This window comes from Mytilus galloprovincialis, chromosome 3 (genome assembly GCF_965363235.1).
Source record: "Mytilus galloprovincialis chromosome 3, xbMytGall1.hap1.1, whole genome shotgun sequence".
NCBI lineage: Eukaryota > Metazoa > Mollusca > Bivalvia > Mytilida > Mytilidae > Mytilus > Mytilus galloprovincialis.
In genome coordinates, this window is record NC_134840.1 from 76,704,178 (window position 1) to 76,725,598 (window position 21,421).

At 30.9% G+C, this 21,421-nt stretch overlaps 1 protein-coding gene across 1 annotated transcript in view; it reads right to left on the reverse strand.

The window, feature by feature from the left end:
- LOC143066806 (uncharacterized) overlaps positions 1–21,421 on the reverse strand; it is a 40,351-nt gene that overhangs the window by 12,844 nt on the left and 6,086 nt on the right. Inside the window, exons 5-11 of the mRNA XM_076239616.1 lie at positions 21,144–21,242; positions 16,972–17,049; positions 12,783–12,881; positions 6,928–7,026; positions 4,936–5,031; positions 3,300–3,414; positions 456–554 (exon numbers count right to left, since the gene is read on the reverse strand). Of these exons, the coding sequence (XP_076095731.1) occupies positions 456–554; positions 3,300–3,414; positions 4,936–5,031; positions 6,928–7,026; positions 12,783–12,881; positions 16,972–17,049; positions 21,144–21,242 (685 nt within the window). The remainder of the gene's footprint in view (positions 1–455; positions 555–3,299; positions 3,415–4,935; positions 5,032–6,927; positions 7,027–12,782; positions 12,882–16,971; positions 17,050–21,143; positions 21,243–21,421) is intronic.

A 21,421-nucleotide genomic window follows, 5' to 3' on the forward strand; every position in this document is an offset into this window, starting at 1 on the left:
TGTATAATGTAAAGTTACAATTGGTATTTGAGCGTAAGTTGATTAAGTCCAAATCAATTTTTCTGTTTTTTCAAAGATTTCGACATAGTTGAAACGCAGGCCGCGAAGAAGAACCTGAAATTAACTATTACCCAGAAAAACATATTCATATTACCGATTGCACAACATGGAAGCGGGTAAAATGAGACTTTGTTTGTACAAAGAATGCAAACCTATTTGTGTACCTGTTATTTGTACAATAGTTTGCCGATTGCAGGACAAAAAAGCATATTTGACAAATTGATATCTAATAAAATCTGTTTTTACTACATGAAACATTTATAAATTCAGATTGATTTTCTGATTAAGCAAGCTTGGTCCGATTTCCTCTAATAAGTGTTAAATCATAAAACTCAACCAGACGGGATAGTTTCTTAATTATTCGTTTTCATAAATTTTCTTAAAGAGAGTACTACCTAGACTCAAACGGTTATCATACGACAAAAATTCTCCTTGTGATAGCATACACTGGAATACCTTGGCATTAACCAACCACGGAAGATGAATATCTTTGTCTAAAAATTAAATAACATAGCAATTATACATATCAAAAAATATAAATCTACTTTTTTTACTGTTTTTATTTTTGTTTATTAATATTTAATATAAATATATCAAGAATATGCTATATAAAAAAATTGGAATAAAATCATATTAACTCAAATTTTTAATGATAAATTTATACATATCAAAAAATATAAATCTACTTTTTTTACTGTTTTTATTTTTGTTTATTAATATTTAATATAAATATATCAAGAATATGCTATATAAAAAAATTGGAATAAAATCATATTAACTCAAATTTTTAATGATAAATGACATTCTTGTTTAAACCTGTAAAATATAAAGCACTTTTAAGGACATCTCTTGTCGAATTTGACATCAATCATTGAATGAGAAAACTTTATACCAAAGTTCTAATAAAGTGGATGAAAGAAAAAAAAACACAACCGTGCAGCCTTCAACAATGAAAAAACCATACCGTACAATATCGCAGAAACAAACAAAAAAACAATAAAAGAAAACATCTATTCAAGACTACAATTTCAAGCAGTTAATACTATATCCAATGGATTAAGACTTAAACAGTCATCAATATTCAGATAAAAAGATGATGTAGTTCAATGCCAACATATAGGTATCGACAAAATGTAGAACTGTTGATGTTCATAGATGCATATTAATGCTGTTTGGTTGTTTTAATTGATCACTAGGACAATAAATATATAAATTCGATTCAAATAAATATATAAGATCTTATTACAGTGTTAAAGTGGTAATCATTTGGAGTATGTGAAGTTTCGGTTTTTACCTTGATAGTATCTAAATTTACGTTATTAATGAACAGCATCACCATAAAAGTAAGAATGCAACAGGTACTGCAAAACTACAAACCTCTTTTTTGGAACAATGAACGAATTAAGGTGGTATGGGTGTCTTCCTCCATCTTGGATTGTAAAAAACAGAGAACTAAAGGTCCATATTTTCTATCAAATTAGCAAAATGTGATGCAGGAATGCAGATATTTAACGTGAATTTTCATTTAAAAGAACCAATTTATAAGAATATAACTTACAAATATTATTATTTTTGCAAATGTTGATAAGTTTTGGTTGTTTTTAATTTTTTTTTTAATTGGCATTTCAAGGGGGGGGGGGGTTAACTCTAAAATAGTGCATTTTCTGAAGGATTCTACATGAATTTTTTTCCTATTTTGTATTTTAACCAGAAAAAACGTACGGTAACCCTATCTTTTCTTTTGATATTCTCAAAGCATTGTCTGAAAGCTATATTTTCCTTAAGTTTTTAACAATTCTATTATTTTGTTTAGTTTCTAATCACACAATGGTGTTTTTTCCTGTATAATCCATACAAAATGTGTCATTTTGTCACGTCCTGTAGCTTGAGAAAATGCACGGTGACCTATCATTTTCATTATATTTTTTAACATATATCAATAGATACTACGTTATGGCAAAGCATGAACAAATTCTATCATTTTTATTTTAGACTCCCATACCACCTTAAATTGAAGTTTCAAGTAATTTTTAAGATCGAAAGAGTTGTGATACATAAACACTGCAAGATGGGGTAAAGGGAATATCACCGTCCATAAAAGGAGATATAACAATAGGGCATGACAAATTAGTTTCCCGTGTCAAAATGAAATTATTTGGAATTTATCAAAATAAGATAGTAACAATTTTGTATTTGTTTTAAGCTAATGAAATGTCATTATTACTTATAATTGATTATAATTGATTATAATATAAAAGGATATCACCATTGTGCATTGTCGTTTTCCTACTAGGTGACAGAAGATGCAATTAGTTATATACAAAGAATATGAACGTATTTTGTGCAACAATATCTGTAATGAAGATTGTTTTACTATGATCATAAAATGTAAAATTAAGGTAAATTATGTGGTTCTATTTATAAATTTCCTGTTTAAAAAACTTTGATTTTTTTCGAAAAACTAAGGATTTTCTTATCCCAGGCATATGGGGCAATATGCGCAATTGTTATTCCATAGGCCGTAATGGTAACGTTTTCTTCTGTTGCTCAGCCCATATCGTAAACTTGTATATGTATGATGGATTGTTTCGAAGCTGAGACATTTTTACACATGTGGTTAAATTTTCGGGGTAGGAAGTGTGATTCATTTTTCCGTAATTTAGCAAACCCCCAGTATCCTTTTGCGATGTCGCTCGTATTTATACTGTGTCATAGATCAAATATATTCGTTCGGTGTATGTTTACTTCTTATTGTTAATATGTATTTTGATTGGATAAAGCGATTTCAATTAACATTTAATAGTGTGTCTTTCTATATTGTGATGACACACTTTTGTGTCATGTTGGGTAAAGGTTGACGCCTATTAAAACGTTGAAACTCGCTGCATTTGTTTGCACCTTTTAAGAGAAATACATAAATAAATAGTATAATTGTTCATTTCGACGGGTTAATAACAGAATAACAACGAATTATATCGAACGACATTACACAAAAGCAGTTTATTAGAATTGCGAACTATGCGTCACACGAATGTAAAAACATGCCTTATATTATCTCTAGTTTCTATGTTGCTTTGTCAATGATAAAGTATTATTTACATTTTTTTAAAACTTGTATTTATATTTTCATATCTCTCGGTTATAAAATGTTTTAGACTTTGTTAAAAATGGTTCAACATATGTTTATGCTTATAACATCATTCATTACCTTCATTAAACGCAGAATTCACTAAAGTTACCTTTTTCATTTGACTTCCGGGCTATTGGTAAGCTGCGTGGGTCATTCCCAGCTGTTTGTTTTTTGCTGGTTACAGTTAAGTGTTGACTAGTTTTACCAATGGTGTCTTTTTTCTCCTTTACATACATAAATACATGTGTAGAAAATTTAAAAAGTATCCAAACACGTCCACTTGTAATTGTAGTATTTGTATTTTTATCTATCTAATGAGTTAAGCCTTTTTCAACTTATTCTTATAATTCTTATGTTGTACTGTTACACCATTGTCCCAGGTTAAAGGGGGAATCCCGCTAACATGTTTAACCCCGCCTTATCCTGTATGTATGTGCCTGTCCCAAGTCAGAAGCCTGTTATTCAGTGATTGTTGTTTGTTTATGTAATACATATTTGTTTTTCGTTCATTTTTTGTACTTACGTAAAGCCGTTAGTTTTCACGTTTGAATTGTTTTACATTGTCATATCGGGGCTATTTTATAGCTGACAATGCGGTATGAGCTTGCTCATTGTTGAAGGCGTACGGTAACCTATAGTTGTTAATTTCTGTGTCATTTGGTCTCCTGTAGAGAGTTGTCTCATTGGCAATCATACCACATCTTCTTTTTTATACAGATATTAACACAATCGTGTTTTTTTCGTGTTAATTTAAAAAAAACACGGTACCTCCTTATTACCTTGTTTTATAAAATATTTATAAACATCACGATTTATACTCTATTTGGACAAATATATCGATAAATCTTTCATATGTGTGTCCACTCCCGTACTTTATTAATACCAACAATAAAAAACAGTAAACAAATTTAAAAATTAATAGCAAGGCAAGTAAAAGTCGTCGTAAAAACGCTGCCTTGAAAAATGTTTTCCAAAAAAAAAAACCAAAACACGATTGAAAAATGATTCATTATAATTGATCATGCCGGGTTCGAATTTCTTCAACATAAAACTGACTCATAAGTGGAGTTCAAATCGAAACTGTAGGATGTAAAATTCTATTAAAAACCTAAAGAAAAACTTTTACGGTTTTAAAAAAATTAAATAATTTCTCAACATCTCATTTACAGAATATGAACTTTTAATGGGAACATGTTATTTAGGTTTTGACGTCCTCGAATGATCAAATAATATGATTTAATATGAAGACCTATAGTAGGAGTAACATTAACATGTGTTTGTTTGGGAATACACTCTGTTTTGGACATATAAGAAAAAGTTTGGTCTCTGACAATCAATTTGAAATGTATTTTCGTTTACCGATATATCATACCAAAACATTTGAGAAAATGAAGCAGTAAACACAAATGAAAAACCCACATTAAGTATTGCACCACGACAATATAATCTAACTTGTTTGACAGGGATTAGAGGACAGGGTTGGGATTGTTAGTCTCTTATGTGGTAATAGCTATCAATGGTATCAGAATTATAATTTAATACGCCAGACTCGCGTTTCGTCTACATAAGACGGTAACATCCTCTCTTTTCCATTTTTAAATGCTTTAAAAAAACTCATATTTTACTTTCAGGCGAAACATTCTGTATTTCAGAGGGAAACTTGGGTGCTAGTTCTTAAATGTTTTCATGGGAATGAGAATCATATATGACAAGAAATATTGAATATGAAGGTGTATGAAAAATACCTTTATATATTCAAATGTTTCGCGGAATACACGCGAAAAGATGCTGTCCTTATATCGCCTATATGCCACTTCAGCTAGGTCATATGGAGTCATTCCCTGTAATTTCAAATGATACGGATAAGAAAAAAAAGTGAAAAATACAGAAAAGGCAATCAAAAGCCATTAGTCCGATACGAATAGACAACAGCACGACAACAAGACGGATAGACAAAAAAGAGACCATAGTAGTCTACTGCTGTTCATAAATATAACATCTAAGGCTTCAACTTTATTTTTTCGAACATGGTATGTAATAGTCCTGTATGCAGTTATTTCATTGAGTTAATCCAAGCCTTCTTTCAATGAACATCAGTATTTACAATACTTCTTAACGGAATGCTGTATCCATATAGCAATTAATCCTTACCATATCCTACCACACATTTTCACATTCGCATTCCAATTTTCTTTAAGAATTGAATGCTTCTTTTTGTAACTTTATTGGGGTGTAAAAGCGTTGACCGAAGTACATTTTGTAAGAAGCACGGAAGCGCTTCATTCTAAAAATGTGCGCACGGTCAACGCGTTTTCAACCCTATGAAATTACAAAAAGAAGCAATCAATACTTATTATTACATTTTTTAGTTAGGATCATGAAAACACGATTTACATCAAGTTTTTATTTTATTACCTGTGCACTTTTTTATGAATGATTAGTTTTATTGTGTAATGCAATTGCTAAAGGAATAACACGTGATGTGCAGTTAGCCAATACGAATGACGTATGATAATGAAAACATACATCTTATGTAATTATTACAATATTATTGTTTTTACAATGAATGGTAATAAATTGCTTATTCGATCATATTTGCAATTTAAGATAAGTATTACAATTTTTTTCCTCAGCACAGTTTTCTATCAAAATAAATCATGTAAATGTATGTTATACATTCGTCTTATCTGGTACTAGTATTTACTTGATTTTGTCCTTTATCTGATGTACTAGTAGTGATCTCTTTAAACAAGTAATAATGTCATGTTAGTATACAAACATATCTTAAGGTTGATAGCATATATACTTTTAAGAATTCAACACACGATATAAGTATTTAGAAACCCGACGGAAAAGGAAAAAAAATGATTAAAACTATTCTGAGACGTCTGTGTGATGTCCATATTACGAAAACCATCTTCAAATTGTTTTATTCCTTCATTTCTAATTTAAATCTGTTTAACTTATCTTTGATAAGTTAAATCATGAACATTTAAAAAGGCAAAATTGCCATGTGCTAGAAAATATACTTGTGTTAAGGAGGCTCGTTGGTACACTTTTTTTTTTATCACACTATTAGTTGTTACTTTATGATATGGTATTAAAATCAACCATAAAAATCGATTTGTTTTGTCCCCAGAAGACTTTTAAAATGTTTATGTCGTTGAACAAGCTAAAAATTATCATCCTTTGGTGCAAACATGCCTTTTTTGTATTAAAATTGAAATATCTTTCTAAAATCATCTGTGACATATATTTTTTATTATATTTTTCAAATAAGCTGTATTTTAACTAAAAAATTGTAAAATTTAAGCGATTCTGTAATTAAGTTCTTTTTTATTTCGATATAACTTCTATTTCTCCTATTGATTCAACAGAAAGAAGGACCTTAACAAAAATGTATGCTTCTTTCAAAGGCAGATAGTGAGCTTAAACGGAGATCCAATTGAAAAAAAATCTATAAAGTATATGAGAAAGTTCATATATAGAAAAAAAAAAGCGAAATCCTATATTTAAAAAAATGGATCTATATGCCTTTTAGCAACATTAAATGATTATCATAACTCTGTTACAACCATTTGAGATGGGATAATTAAGATGAACATTTCTGACAAGCACTTTATAGAAAAAGGACGTCATACTTTGATATTTAAGGCTGTAAAATGTACAGGCATATATAAACATATATACAAGTTTCATAAAATATAAACGTTTAAGAAAAATAAAAGAAATCAAACCTCATTATTCTTAACTGTTATATCTGCACCCAGACATGTTAACGCTTTCACCATGGTCAGTTGACCATTTCCTACTGCTTGATGAAGAGGTGTATTCCCCTGGAGATAAAATTTTTTGATCAAATCATTGTATGGCATTCAATTTTAGTTTAAATAGAAAACTGTAAGATATGTAAAATAAATTTTTCAATTCCATTTTATATTTGTGTAATGCTTTTTATCTTATTTTTCAACCCACTAGGGAAGATATCACAAGGGGCTTTACCAACATTCGACATAAGTCTATTAAAAAACGATAATGGGGAAGGTTGGTATTTTTTCAAACATTAAACCCGCTGCTATTATTTGCACCTGTCCTAAGTCAGGTATCTGATGTTCAGTAGTTGTCGTTTATTGGTGTGGTTCATACGTGTTTCTCGTTTCTCGTTTTTTTTTTATATAGATTAGACCGTTTGTTTTCCCGTTTGAATGGTTTTATGCTAGTCATTTTTTGGGACCTTTATAGCTTACTGTTCGGTGTGATCCAAGGCTCAGTGTTGAATAACGCATTTGACCGGTAATGGTTTACTTTTATAAGTTGTGACTTGGATGGAGAGTTGTCTCATTGACACTCATACCATATCTTCGTATATCTATATATCATAAGGTATGGTATGATACAAATATTTAATTCACACCCAAATTCTGTACACTATCGACATAAAAATAAGGAGATGTGGTATCATTACCAATGAGACTACTATCCACCAAAAATCAAATAAAGTTGATGGAAACAAATATAGGCAACCGTGCCACCTTCAACAATAAGGAAAACACATACCGTATAGTTGGCTACGAAAGGCCCCGACATTTAAAATATGTAACTATTCAACTAAAAAACTAACGGTCCAATTTGTAACCGAACAATTTAGGAAAAACAAATATGACAGATATGAACCAAAGACAACTACTCAGTACAGGCGCCTGACTTGGGACATGCACATATTGAATGTGGCGGGACTAAACATGTTTGTGAGCGCTCAACCCACCTTAGTAGCAATATACCAACTTCACCTGCATATGGGATATACATTTCCCAACTCTATATTCAAGAGCTTGCAGCTCCTACTGAGACTTTGTTAAACGTCACCAGTGTTTAAGCAGAAAGTTGATAAACCAGGGGTATGTCTAAAAACGTCTTGTTCTTTTTCATAAAAAGTTTATCGGAAGGTACCAAGACCTTGTTGATAAATATTCCGTATCAACTTCACAAATAATACTTGATGGTCTTGGTGTATATATTCTACGTACTGACGTTGTTTATAATCTTAATAACGTGTCATATTTTTCGTTTCTTTGTTTTTGTTCTATTATTAATATTACTTTTACTGTTTGGTCTGTGTTTGTTGAGATCCATTTGACGTGGCTTGGTACTTATGCATCCCCTCATTGTGTTGTTTGTATTTTATTTTATTTTTGCTGGTGTGCTTTGTACGTGTGACTTTTTGTGTTTCTTTGTTACATATGACGTGGCTCTGTACTTTCAAACATCCCGCCATGATGTTTTTGTTCTATCATAATGACATTATGTTATCGATATTGTTCTATTTAAGAAATGATTCCTTTATGTCATGCTCTATGCTCATTTTAACATGGGTAGGCATTATATTTGTCGATATTTTACACCTGGCGTTAGCGAGGTGTAAAATGTGGTCAAATATAATGCCTATCCATGTTAAAATGAGCATAGAGCATGACATGAAGGAATTATTTCGATTCTAACATGACAAATACAATATATTTATAGGTCGAAGCGTACGAAAATTCCGTAAGACTGTTTGGCTGTTCCCGTTTCCGGCCCGAGGAGTTTGTGTATTACATTTTTATATTTGATAAGTTTAAAAACTACGACCAGGGTAAATATATGTTGTTTGATAAAAATATATAATAAAAGTTTATGCTTGCTGCTTAATTGTAAATATTTAAAAGGATAACGATGAAAATAACGTTAATATAAAAAGACCGTGCGCATGTGTCAAACATATTTTGTGTGCTCATTAGAACACGGCTTTGTTAACAAAGCGTAATAAGGACGTCATATTAGAATGTAATTTTGAAAAAAATTTGAACGACAAAATTATCTTACTTCTCTACCTGTGTGACGTTTACATTCTGACATCAAACACGAAATTCTATACCAGAGTGGATGTTAACCTAGCCATTCAGTCACAGGACTTTAAATATTTCAATCCTTTATGGGTTGATTTGAAATACAAGATAAGTAAGCAATGAACGTGGTTGATAAATTTGATATATGCTTTTTTGTGCTTCTTTGTAAAATATTTGTTTGTTTTTGTTCTGATTAAGATTGTAGGACGGTGATGACTGCAATACCCCTATTTTGACAAATTTACCTAGTATGTTTGTTTTGTTCATGCATCGTTATAAATATAATGGAATTTGATGCGACTGTCATACAAGTGAGAGTTTTAGCGCTATGAAACAACGTTCAATCCACCATGGTCTAATTAAAATTTAATCCACGCACTCGCTCATACGCTGCATAAAAAAAATGAGCGAGTGCGGGGATTTAATTTTAATTTGTATCATTCAAACAAAACCACAATACGAAAATTTCCCAACTTTGAAAGGAGCCATTATAGATATCGAAGATTACGAAATGATCAGAAAATTTTACATTTACTACTACATAAAGCTTAAAGGAATAGCGCAAATTACTCAAATATATTAACAGTACTAATTTCACTGCCCAAATTGACCTAGCCATTCAGTCACAGGACTTTAAATATTTCAATCCTTTATGGGTTGATTTGAAATACAAGATAAGTAAGCAATGAACGTGGTTGATAAATTTGATATATGCTTTTTTGTGCTTCTTTGTAAAATATTTGTTTGTTTTTGTTCTGATTAAGATTGTAGGACGGTGATGACTGCAGTACCCCTATTTTGACAAATTTACCTAGTATGTCTGTTTTGTTCATGCATCGTTATAAATATAATGGAATTTGATGCGACTGTCATGCAAGTGAGAGTTTTAGCGCTATGAAACAACGTTCAATCCACCATGGTCTACATTTGAAAATGCTTGTACTAAGTCAGGAATATGATACTTGTTTCCATTCGTTTGATGTGTTTTATCATTTGATTTTGCCATTTCATTAGGGACTTTCCGTTTTGAATTTTCCTCGGAGTTCCGTCTTTTTGTGATTTTACCTTTTCTCCAAACCTGAGAAAGTGAAGTAGCAAAACAACATAAAAACACACTATAAAAATTATTTGAAAAAAGGCTCAACTCATCAGATCGACACAACGAAAAACATCTAACAAAAACAAAAACCGGACGTGACAAGGTGTATATACATCCTTCATCCTAACTTTAAAAAAGTATAAATCTTAGAGTACTAGCAGTTACGAACAACTTTATAAGCACAATAACAACTTCTAAAAACAATTGTTTTACTCTTTACTTTTCTCTCAATAGGACCGAAATATTAATTTTAAAAATTATTGATTTTAGAACACTTTAAAATTCTTGAATATCATGAAAGATTGAATTTTGTACATATCAATTTCACAAGTTTTGTTTAACCCTTAACAGTCCACAAGGTCCCATGCAAATCTTTTGACGCAATCTATTCATTACCAATAAATAATTTTGGATAAGATATTCAGGTATCAACTTTTTACAGAAAATACTATAAATATTTTACTTGACTTCACAATATGAATGAATTGGTGATTGAAATTTATACACTGTGTTGTGTTATCACGTTGAAAGTATTTTTTTGTTTGTATTGAGTAATGGTGTATGGTAAAATTATTTCATGCAAAGATCGTAATGCGCGTATTTCGATCAATATTCAAATGTTTGTAATAAGTAGCAGAGGATCATAGATTAAGATATCTTATTGTTCACTATGTGTTCACTATAATTACGAGATTTTTTCTGGAATTTAGGTCCTGAATGCTCTTCAACTTTGTACTTGTTTTGCTTTTTAACTATTTTGATCTGATCGTCACTGATGAGTCTTATGAAGACGAAACGCGTTTGGCGTATTAAATTATAATCCTGAAACCTTTAATAACTATTCACACCACTGGGTTGATGCCACTGCTGTTGGACGTTTCTTTCCCGAGGGTGTCACCAGCCCAGTAGTCAGCAATTCGGTGTTGACATGAATATCAATTATGTGGTCATTTTTATAAATTTCCTGTTAACAAAACTTTGAATTTTTCAAAAGATTCGTTTATGTTTGCTAAATGGAGAATTTTCAAATCTCACATTGCAATCTAATTAAAATTTAATCCACGCACTCGCTCATACGCTGCATAAAAAAAATGAGCGAGTGCGGGGATTTCATTTTAATTTGTATCATTCAAACAAAACCACAATACGAAAATTTCCCAACTTTGAAAGGAGCCATTATACATATCGAAGATTACGAAATGATCAGAAAATTTTACATTTACTACTACATAAAGCTTAAAGGAATAGCGCAAATTACTCAAATATATTAACAGTACTAATTTCACTGCCCAAATTAACATTTGCACAATAATTTTTTCAAATACAATACACGAAGCTTGAAAACACATGACATTGACTCCTAGTCAATGTAAGAACTAGCAAGTCTTCTTATGCAAGCATTTAATGTCGTTAAATTATAACTGAAAATGACACATAGAACACATAGTCTTAACAGTAAAATTTAAATTTACAGGAATAGATGATAGAACAAGTGAACGACTACAAATGTTGAAAAAAAATTAATAAGCGGATGAGCACTTAAGTTATCAACTAAATAGATAAAAATAATTCTGATTGGTTTGTTGTTTTTCAATGTACAAATCACAAAATACCATCCCTTCTCAGTGAAAGACATAGAGAGTCAACCCATTTAAAACAGATGTGCTACAAATAGTCATACGAAGTTACCACCGATTGCTTCTTAAACAATTCGGCATGTATGATTTAGAGTCTATTTGAAATCATCTAATATAGATATAATTTCTGAATAGGAAATACAATGAAGCAATAAAATATGATAAACATTTTTATCATATACTTAGACTAAATAACATATTATTTTTACTGTATGATAATAGCATTTAATTAACGTAAATTCCATATTTTTCGAATTGGTGCTTAGCGGGCTGATATGAAAAGTTTATCACATGCTTCGAGTGTTATCACATGCCTTTCCGTAACGTTATCGCATGGCATTCCGGTGATACTCGGCAAATTCCGGAAAATACACCTCATTGCTACGTTTTTACTGAAAAACATTACAAAGTAGTGTACAAAACAATTATTTGGATACTGGAAAGTATATTTTGTAAAATAATGAGGAAAAAAACAAACAAAAAAAACCCAAACAATCAAACTATTAAATAAATGCATTTTTAAAAGTTCCAAACATAATTTAGAAAAGTTACTTAAAAAAAAGTTATCTTTTCCGAACAGTGTCCTTATGTATTCTTTAAATTATTTTTTTGTCGTTTCGTTCATATTTAAATGTTTTTTTCTCTATAATATGATAAAAAAATAAATTTCATACCGAATGTACCAAATTTAGGGTCCGAAATCCGTGAACTTTTCACACTTTGAACTTCTATTTGGGAACCAAGTAAAAGGATCAATTATATGAATCTCTGGTTTTTCTCCATTGTTGAGGCATATGATAAAAAGATCATAACATGTCATTTTTCATATCGCATGTATTATCAGCCCTCGGTCAATATCAGCCCTCGAGCCATGCGGCTCTTGTGCTGATATTGAACCTCGGGCTGATAATACATGCGATACGAAAAATGCCATGTAATAATCTGATAGTATTGTTGTTACGCTTGCTGACCTCATTATTTCTAGCTGACATATTGGCTCCTAAACTGACCAAAACTTCCACAATATTTTGTTCTTCTTGGTTCGTTGCTTGGTGTAAAGGCGATCCTCCCTGAAAGAAAATCAGCTATAACTATGTATCATATATTAGCTTCACTAAGAACAATATGAGGAATGAAGCATATGAGAAAATAGTAAAATCACAAAAATACTGAACTCCGAGAAAAATTCAAAACGGAAAGTCCCTAATCAATGGCAAAATTAAATGATTAGACACATCAAACGAATGGACAGCAACTGTCATAGTCCTGACTTTGTACAGGCATTTTAAAAATATTTTTAGAATTCAAAAGTCAATCTGAAAGAGCAACGTGTACAAATATAAAAAAGAAGATGTGGTATCATTGCCAATAAGACAACTCACCACCAGAGACCAATTATTGGTAACGGTATGGCCTTTAACAATGAGCAAAGCCCATACCATATAGTCAGCTATAAAATACCTCAAATTTTAAAACAGTTCAAACAAGAAGACTAACGGGCCTAATTCATATACAAACTAATTAACGGAAAACAAATATGTCACCCTACACAAACGACTGAATTACAGGCTCCTGACTTGGGACTGGCACATACATACAGAATCTGGCGGGGTTAAACATGTTAGCGGGATTCGAACCCTCCACCTAAACTGGGACAGTGGTTTAACGGTACAACATAAGAACGAACTATGAAAATCAATTGAAAAAGGCTTAACTCATCAACTTGATACAAAAAGAAATACATCTAACAGAGTGGACGTTGCCGGATACTTGTGCATCCCAACAACTAAAAGACAGTAAATACAGAAATGAGAGCACTCACAGTTCCTGACAGCTAGTTCAAAGCCAATAACAACTAATAAACAAAAACATCCTACATCTAAAACTAAATTATTACACATCCAACATCCGATGGATTAAGTGTAAAGACTTCATAAAAATTCGGAGAAAAACATGACCTTGTGCAATGCTAAGATACAGGTATCGACAGATTGTAGATCCATGAATGTGTATATGTAAATAACATAATAAAGATAATAGTTCGTTTGTTTTAATATTATCTAATCTTTCATCAATATGTGTGTTCGGATGGCAATTTTTTAGGTTAACAAATTGGTTGATCTTTAATCTTATATTACTTCTGTTTATCTGACTTATTCTTTGTTTTAAGCCAATTCTTTGAAAAAGAAAAAAAAGATACCAGTGTATTAATTTTTATTTTTGGAAACAAATATACTTAAACAGTGTGAGAAATATGTTTATCTTTTAAAAAATACAGGTATATCTTAGGTGAATTTTGATTAAACCTTGATTGTTATAATAACAAATTATTTATCAAAACATCTATTGTTATATGCTTGTGGAAATAGACTGAACTAAGACTAAATAATCAATAAGCATACATCCAACATCCAATGGATTTAGTATAAAGACTTGAAAACAGTCAGAGAAAACATGACCTTGTAAAATGACAAGATGCAGATATCGCCAAATTGTAGATTGTTGATATAACAATAAAAGTTAGTTTGTTTTTGATTTACTAATAACAAAATCAATATTTATACCAACAACAAAAAATATTCAAGGATCTAATCACAGTCTTGAATTGGTAACCTTTTACACAAAATGTATTTAAATGTCTTTTAAACCCTTCCCACAAGTTTTCCTATTTGCAAATTAAAAGATAGATTCATCTTCTCTGCAATTTTATAAGTAAATGAAATATTTAAACTACGTGTAGTAGATCATTATCTGTAAACTGCATGATTTGCTTTTGTAGACTATGTGCTCACACTGAATATATATAAAATGCCTTGATCATGTTGGTCGTACATATGACATTGAACTAAAAAAAAAGAATATTACTGATCTGGAGGCGCCTGTTATAAATCTTCAGCAATATACAGAGAGTGAACACAGAAGGTTTATCTGCACCATAAAAATTATTTATTAGTTTAAAAAAATGAGTGAGAATTTGACAAATTATGCTGTTGTATTAGCGCTCACGTGTTCAATCTATTTTTCTTAAAAAATACAGTACCAAGTTTGAATTTTTAGGTATAAGCAAATTCCGTAACGAAGACATACTGATCAGAATCACTCTTTAAATGGAACACATGGTGGTTTTGCTCATTGTTGAAAGCCTTAATTGCTTACGTCTACGTAATGTGTTCTTTGTTGGAGAGGTGCCTCTTTGGTAATCATACCACATCTATTTCTATATTTAAAAAGTTTGTACACTAAAAACAAACCCGACACTTCACTTATACTATATCTTATAGGTATTATAAACATTTCATATGATGTATATAGTATCAAAATAATCATTTCAGTATTCGTATTAAATACTATTAAAGGTATTAAGTAACAAACCCTTACCTGCTTCAATATCATCTCTATGAAACTGAAAAAAATCTTTGGTAACAGTATATTACAGATTTCAACGAAAGTCTGTTCATTACCTTCCCAAACAGAAAAATAAATGAACAAATTGCTTTCAAATCGTATTCAAATCTCTTTCAAATTGTTTTTCTGCGATTTGTTAGTACCATTTGCTTGCGATTCATTAAAAAAATCATAAACAAATCAGAATTTTCCAAATTCAGTAAAACTGATTTCTTTGTGATTTCGTTTAATTGTATGATTTGTAAGCAATTTGTTTCTGTTTTTGTGTGATTCCTATTTGATTTGTTTACTTGGAGTATCGTATGAAATGATTTGAAAGAGATTTGTTAACCTTGTTAGCTAGAATGGTGTGATTTCGTTATGATTTTTTTAACTTTGAATATCATAAGAAATGATTTGAAAATGATTTGTTTACTTTGTTAGCTATCTTGGTGTGATTCATGGATGATTTGTTACAATGAATAAAAGGTTAATTCATTCATAATACTTTCTTTGTTTATCTATCTCTCTGACTTCCGGTTGAGGTCAAATTCAAATTTCAAATACGGTTCTATATAAACTGAACAAAGAAGGTTGCAAGATGAGGAGTTTTATTCAATCTATGAAAGATGACGGTGGTAAGGAATCTCAGTTATTTATTTATAATGTCACATATTCAACTAATACTATTCAAACGTTGACCTTTAAAATTCAGAAAAATGTGCATTTCAGTATCTCGTTATAATCATGATAATTTTGTGCAGTAAGAATTAATTTTCAAAATAAAAATGTGTAAAAGGTGTGTAAACAGATCGAAACATTCATTTCAAGACTAGCTTACCGAGACAGCAGACAAAATTCACTGGCAAGTTTAATGTTTAAATTATTGTTTACTGACCATGTCTGGGGCAAAATGGACAAAACTATATTACAATGTAGCAGATTTGGACAAAGACTAAGACTCATCACATTTTTGACATTATTCTATTAAGTATACATGGACTGGTTGCCTATGTTTCTTCAAATTTCGTTGTATTCAAATTCGGGAGAAAAGTTAGAGAAACCTACACTGAGGGAACAATTCGCCCTTCATTGCAACCAAATATATTTGTTTTTACAATTAGAGGAGTAGCTATTAAAGGTAAAATGAAGACAATTTGGCTTCAAAGTTTGGGGGTCTCAGGGGCAGAACATATTTTTTGATTTGGATGTAAATTTGTATTAATCTGTGAATTGGTGAGTGATGCCAATTAATTACGATTTGCTTGTGATTTGCTTGGGATAGGAATATATGATTTACTTCTGATTTGTTAATTTGATAACAATTTCTTTACAATTTCTTTACGATTTGAAAACAATTTGTTTGTGATTTGCTTGAAGTAGGAAAACAATCACTTCTGATTTGTAAAGGATTTCAAAACAATTTTTTGACAATTTGTTTATGATTTGCTTATGAATTGTAAGCAATTTGTTCGTGATTTGTTATTGTGATTTGTTAGCTCATTTGCATGTGAAATTTTATCACTTTTAAATCACAAAGAAATCATACGATTTGTTTATCTTTTGTAACCATGATTTGTTCCTATATTTTTGTTTGTTTGTGTTATAATTACCGAAGAAACTAGAAAAAGTGTTGGATAAAAACATGGCATAGCAACAGTTGCCATAGAAATCTTATCCGTTGTTACAGAAGCCATTAGTTTGCATATGACTGAATTTCATCAAACATTACAATCAAATCTATAAATACAATAATATATTTCACGTGCAGATTACCTTGTCGTCTGTTGTGTACCAATGTGACCAATGTGATGTGTTGTAGTACTCTTCAAATAAAACCAGCGGAGTCTTGACCTGTTCATATACATATAATATGCAGTCACCGTTATTGTTTTTTGTGCTTACATTGATATTGATGTTATATTGTAAATATCCAATTATTTTACGATGTTATTCATATTAATTGTTGCAATACGTGTTTTCTTCCACAAGCATTTTATTTTATACGTCAAATATTAGTCATAAAAGTGTCCCGAGAAATAGTGTCCACACAGACACTTTACACAGTAAAGGGAGATAATAAAAAAAAGTAACCGAAATTATTTGGCTATATCAAATCAATTATTTTACTATATAAATCAATGATTTAATTTTCTATTACTGAAACATGCCTATATGGAACAAATTATAATTTTCCATAAACAAAAACGGAAGATGTTGATTATGAATTCAAAAGTATTTTCAATTATCTTTGCTCTGAAGATGTCGATGTATATACCAGCATCAACTGACAACTTAAGAGAACTACCAGGAGAAAAGCACCCAACTATAAAATAGCGAGAGCCGTGATGTAGTGGTTAGTGCATCAGACTACTATAAATAAGGTTCCTGGTTCGATTCCCGGTCCAGGATGAAATTTGAGGAACGAACTGAATTTTCGGCTTTCCCTTGACACTATTTGCGAGTATGGTCTTGAGGAAACGATGATAGTCCGTCGGAAGGGGACTATAAATGGCTGATCCGTGATAAGAGATAGCCATATCTCTTGTATGTAAAGGACATCCTTGTAGATTTCGAAAAAGGGCAGACTAATGCCGCTACAAGGCAGCACTCGCCCCTGCAAAGTGGAAAGGGATTAATATAAGTTGCAAAACCTGTTTCCCAATCCACTATAAATAAATATGTTTAAACTAACTATAAAATAAAAAAATGATCAGCTGTACTTTACAACTATTGAAAAAAAGGCAGAGTAGAACGATTCTTAGTTAATATTGCTAGGCTAGAAATAGTCATCTACTGTCAGGATGAAAGTGGCTTTATCCTGCAATTAGGTGTTCTACTATACAGATACAGCCCTACAGATATCGCTATGCTGTATCTGTATACTATACAGATATCGCTTAAAAGCTCCGCCCACTGCAGGACTGAGTATTGTATGAACCTGCGCGACCTCAGAATGTGTTTTCCAGTTGCATTACAATGACGTATCAATTGCGAATTAACGATTACTTTTATACGTTCTATTTGTTTCAAACATTTCTTTGGAGCAATAAGAATCACACCAATTTCTGATACAAACATGAACAGCAATTTTTTCTGCGATGACAACTATCGATTGCAGAACTTGAATGTGTGTGATTGTGTAACAAAAACAACCATTTCAATTTCAGCATGCATGTTTAGTGAATGCAGAGTCTGAAGCGTAGGACAACTTGTACACTCCTGTTTCAAATTGGACAATGTTTTGTTATTTGTTTTTACTGTTTAAATTAGTTTTTATGTTAAAATAGATAATAATTCACCTTGAGCGATGTATTATTGTTGACCATTCGAGATTCTTTTTTTGCGAATCCGTCTTCAGCTGAATGTGTGATAACTGTATTGTATTACTTCACGGGCGTCAAGGGATTTAAACTCGAAAATAAATGCAAAACATGTGTTTTTGTATCTTTCAAAACACAAATAATATACAGAATTAGTTGCAGGATAAAGACAATAACTGATTAGTGTCTTTAAATATCAGCTGTATTTGTACTCGGCTCTAAACAGGTGTAATAGCTCGCTACAAGCTTGCATACACCTTGTTTCCTAGCCTCGTACAAATACAGCTGATATTTAAAGACACTCAACAGTTATTGTCTATGTCATTGTGGGCGTAAATAAGACCGGTAATAAAATATCTGTCGGGTGTTACTTCCAATGGATGATTGATGTAGATTTGTTGTTTGGTCTATGTGTAATTACACATGGTGATGATCACATTCGATATGAATTTAATACTCCAGTTAACATACCATGTTTTAAAAGAACCAAAACCTCCATGGTTATTCTAAAACTTCAAATTTTGTTGAAAAAGTTGAAGGACCCTTTATCATATGAAATATTGTCCTTTCTTTGAAAGGGAATTTTTCACATCTGTGCACACGATTTCAACGGTATATCATAATAACATCATGTTCAAATAAGTAAACTATGTCCTTGGACACAATTTACTGTCAAAAGTGTCCGGTGTACACAATTTCATGGCGGACACAGTTTTATTAGGCATTTTCACAGCAATACAAGTCAAATTCTAATAAATATATATAATACAGACATTTTCTTAAATAAGGCGTTTTGTCAAATGCATGAACACTTTAGGTATTTTCTTATCTGCCTGTAAAATACTAGTAATTGTCCTATTTTTTAAACACATTGTTAAGTGTTAAACATGATCTTAGCACTACGACCACATTTGGTAAAACCTTATAATGACACATTTAGCTCGGTCAATATTTTTTTTCTGATAAAATATTTAACGTTCGAAAGAAACTGAGGTTCTGCAAACATCGCACGCATGAAGATTTTTTTCACACGTGTTCCCAAAAGATTCAAAATAACTTAAGCATAAGGTTTATTTACATATGTTAGCTTATCAGAGGATCCATCATCAGCAGATCTTCTCATGGTGTGTAATTCATGCAAGTAGATGGCGCTAATTGTGTCGGCGCAATCTGTTGTGCCTCATGGTCATGTTTAGTGATTTTAGCAGCAGTATAAAATGATAGAAGGCAAATATTCGAAATAATAAAGATTTGCTTGTATTCTGCTCGAAACTGTTTAAACAGTAGGAAAACCCTGCCATTTGCCTTTTTAGCCTCATACCCAAAAAAATCGTTATCAGTTACTTATTATTGTATATACATTATACATGTTATATGTAGCTCTTTTTCAACCATATGAACAATTTGTTCAAATGCTCTCCTTAGTAAGCTTGGGAGTAGTTCAAAAGGGGATATATATTTTACAATATAAATCAGCATTAAAGAGCCAATCGCACAACTAATAACAATAATTGTCATTTAACTGTACAAATCAAACTACAAGGACAACAAATCAAAATGGAATGAGATTATAGATGATGAAATCTTTGTATGTCTCTAAGTGAAACAGTGCAATGTTTTGTTCTTTAAATTGGATAAAAGTTGTCCAAACTATAAGGAATGAGCAAAGCGTTATAAATAATAATAGATTTTTTTTGTTTAAAAAACAGTATATACTTACTTTTTAATTTAGTTTGACTCTGTATTTCTTAACCTCGCTTTCATTCGCAGCAACGCTTGGATCCAATTAATTGGTGGTTATTCCGCTATTTTTATTTTATATTTTTGACGGGAAAACTTATACTAGATATAAAACCAGTTTTCAGTTCATGAAACGTTTTTGGGGCAAAAAGATGGAAAGTAAAATGTAATTATCAAAACTTATGGATAAAGAAATAATAAGCATTTATGGGTGGATTTTGATCAACAAGGCCTTAAAAGACGTAGAATTGTCTAAAGTATGTTTGTTTATTTTGTAATAGTTTTGTCTTCAGGTTTTTTTGTTGTCTCTTGATATGAACACATACAAAAAAAAAATAGAATTTAATTTGGTTGAATATATTGCGAATTTCTGAACAAAAAATAAAATATGTGTTTATCTTGTGAAAAATAAAAATGATCCACAAAAAAATGAACCAATAAACAAATAAACCTGTGACAATTCTGCTTCTATTGGTACCAAGTTTTATAAAATCCAACCAAAAATGACCTCAAACTATATTTTTGAAAAAATGTAGTATTATATACATATATAGGAGAACATCTCAAGTGACGAATTCTTATGGCCACGCTCTGTATATCTTTTTAAAACAGACTGATTTTATAATAAGCAAGTTCATATAATACAAAACTAGTCACTCATTTTCGTACATATATTATTGAAATCAAATTCTTAAATCATTACAATCCATCTTATCTATACTTCAAATAGATATCAGAATTAAAAAAAAGTTATATTAATATGAATCATATAATTTTCACATGTGTAGACATGACAACTACAAGAGAATGATATAAGAACTAGTATGCATCTTATTGTGTAGCATTTAAAAAAAGCTTAAAGGTTGACAAAAATGAATTGAATACCTGTTTATTGGTAGTAGACAAGTCGGCACCTAAGCTAACCAATAGTTTCACTATTTCAACGTGTCCATTTCTTGCAGATTTATGTAAAGGCGAATCACCCTTAAAAGCAACAACATAAGTTACAAGCATGTTGAAACATATTCTAAATTTCATTATGACAACTGTCAGAAAAGAATTTTAATTAAAAAAATATATGAATTGTGTTATGCCTGTACCAAGTCTGGAATGAGACAGTTGATATTGATTCGTTTGATACGTTGTTGCTTTTCATTTTGCCA